Below are 1,920 nucleotides of genomic sequence, written 5' to 3'. Positions count from 1 at the left end.
CAAACGCACAACAGCTTGGTCATTAGTCCGTAGCTATCACATAGCGCGTTTGCATCGTAAACAAAAAGTACACTTGTGGAAAACGATTGCGGAAAAGTACGAAGAATTTTGATAAATAACTGAGAATATAAACGCTATGAGATGAGTACAAAATGTGACTCGGAGTTAGAGTGGCTTTATAAAAGAATTACAATATATTATCAGTTAACCTCTTTATTTAAAATGTCCACGGCACGTACAGCTGTTATTGTACCCTGGACATTTTTGGACGGAGCATGGGCTCCTCTAGATTTACCTGTTGTGGCGGCATTGCGGGGTGCGACTGCGGTATCGCGGAGTAAGGCTGCGGCGTCGCGGAGTGCGACTGCGGCGTCGTGGATTGCGGCTGCGGCGTCGTGGGGAACTGCTGTGGCGTCGTGGGGAGTGGGCGCGGCGGCTGCTCTTCTCTCTGAACAATTGTAAGAGCTGTAAAATTGAAAAATATATTCTTATTTTTTATATTTATTAATTTTGATCTTGTTTATACTTACAGCAAGATCAGCTGCTCGCTGCGCGGCCTTCTTTCGGCGGTAGCGTTTTCGCTGCTGCTTCCGGAGGAGCTTCTTGATCTGGAAAAATAAAATTCTTATAAATATATACAATATTTCGAGAGATTCTGTAAAACTTACCCTTTCCTCCAACAGCCCTGCTTCCGCCGAAGAAGGCCGCCGCCCTGCCGCAGTTTTCGCGTATGTGCGGATTCGGGACGGTCCCGGTTCTTGGGACCGCCCACGAACCGCACTTCGCGGAGCAGATGCAGGCAAAATTGCCGGCTTCGGCCGGGAATTGGCCGAGGGCTTCGGCCCGGCCTGCTTTTCGGCGGCTACCCCTGGCTTCGGGGTAGTTCGCGATGTCCTTGCCGATCCCCCTGGCTTGGGGGTGGTCGGTAGGATTGCGGTGACTACCCCTGGCTTCGGGGTAGACCGCAGCGATGGCAAAGACCGCCGCTGCAGGGGTTTCTTAGGGTCCGCGGACCCCCTCTGGCTTGGGGGCGGCACGCGGATTTTTGGAAACCCCTGCTTTGGCGGTCTGCGGGGTCGCCTTTGCCCTCACCTCCCCCCCCCCTCCTTCTCCTTGCCGCTAGGCGGCTGCGTCGTGGGTGGCTGTGGCGCTGGTGGTTGCGGGGCGGAGGGGGTCAAAGGGGGGTTGGAACAGGCAACCCTCTTTTGGCCCCCTCCCTACTTTTCTTCCGAGTTCCTGGTTTTCTGAAAATAAAAAAAGAGAAATATTATTAAAATGTCACATGTTTGAAAGATTTTATGTGTAATATACTACTGCAATGTTTTAAAACATATGTGATAGTAAGAAAGTGCACTTACGATTCCTTATATTGGAAAGCATATGACGTCGTATTTGCGTGTATTTGTTCAAGTGCAATAAATATGACATATATTCTACAGTTTACAATACATACATTCGTAACTGGAAATTCTTGTCAAAATATATATCGCAAAACATCGCGGAAGAACACTACACATCACTTCTATAATGTATTAGCATGCAATGATGTCAAAATTACTTCCCATTTTTCTGCTGCAAAAGCCGGCGGTGCACGTGCTTCGTGGGAATCGTGGGGAATGAAACACTGCACGTTGCCTTCTTATTAGCGAACAATGTGCAGAGCTTCTTGGTCAATGTTAAAGCTTATCAGATCGATAGACCAATAATCAAGCTTATCAGATCGATGGACCAATGGCAAACTTCCGCACTATTCGTGCTAAACTAAATTTATTTTTAATAAAAGTAATATTTATTTGTAGAGGTTTTTTAATTATAAGTAACATTTTATTTTGAAGGAAGAAACAACGTGAGAAGACGATTTTTAAAAAATATACAGGGTGTTTCACTTAAAGTGACTCAGCGCGATACCATGCTAGAAGC

General features: G+C 46.7%; 1 protein-coding gene across 1 annotated transcript; it reads right to left on the bottom strand.

The window, feature by feature from the left end:
* Window positions 1–200: 200 nt before the first annotated feature.
* LOC136774973 (probable serine/threonine-protein kinase samkC) lies at window positions 201–1,380 on the bottom strand. Its single transcript, XM_066729447.1, has 6 exons — window positions 1,359–1,380; window positions 1,222–1,244; window positions 669–1,055; window positions 531–608; window positions 296–448; window positions 201–254 (listed from the first exon to the last, which is right to left on the bottom strand). The coding sequence occupies exons 1-6, from the start codon at window positions 1,378–1,380 to the stop codon at window positions 201–203; spliced, it is 717 nt and encodes a 238-aa protein (XP_066585544.1).
* Between the last annotated feature and the right edge of the window lie 540 nt (window positions 1,381–1,920).

Source organism: Prorops nasuta, unplaced genomic scaffold (genome assembly GCF_024137725.1).
Source record: "Prorops nasuta isolate Cenicafe-Biocafe unplaced genomic scaffold, Cenicafe_Pnas_1.2 PNAS00007, whole genome shotgun sequence".
Lineage (NCBI taxonomy): Eukaryota > Metazoa > Arthropoda > Insecta > Hymenoptera > Bethylidae > Prorops > Prorops nasuta.
Note: the sequence above shows the minus strand (reverse complement) of the source record. Positions and strands in the feature narration are given on the sequence as shown.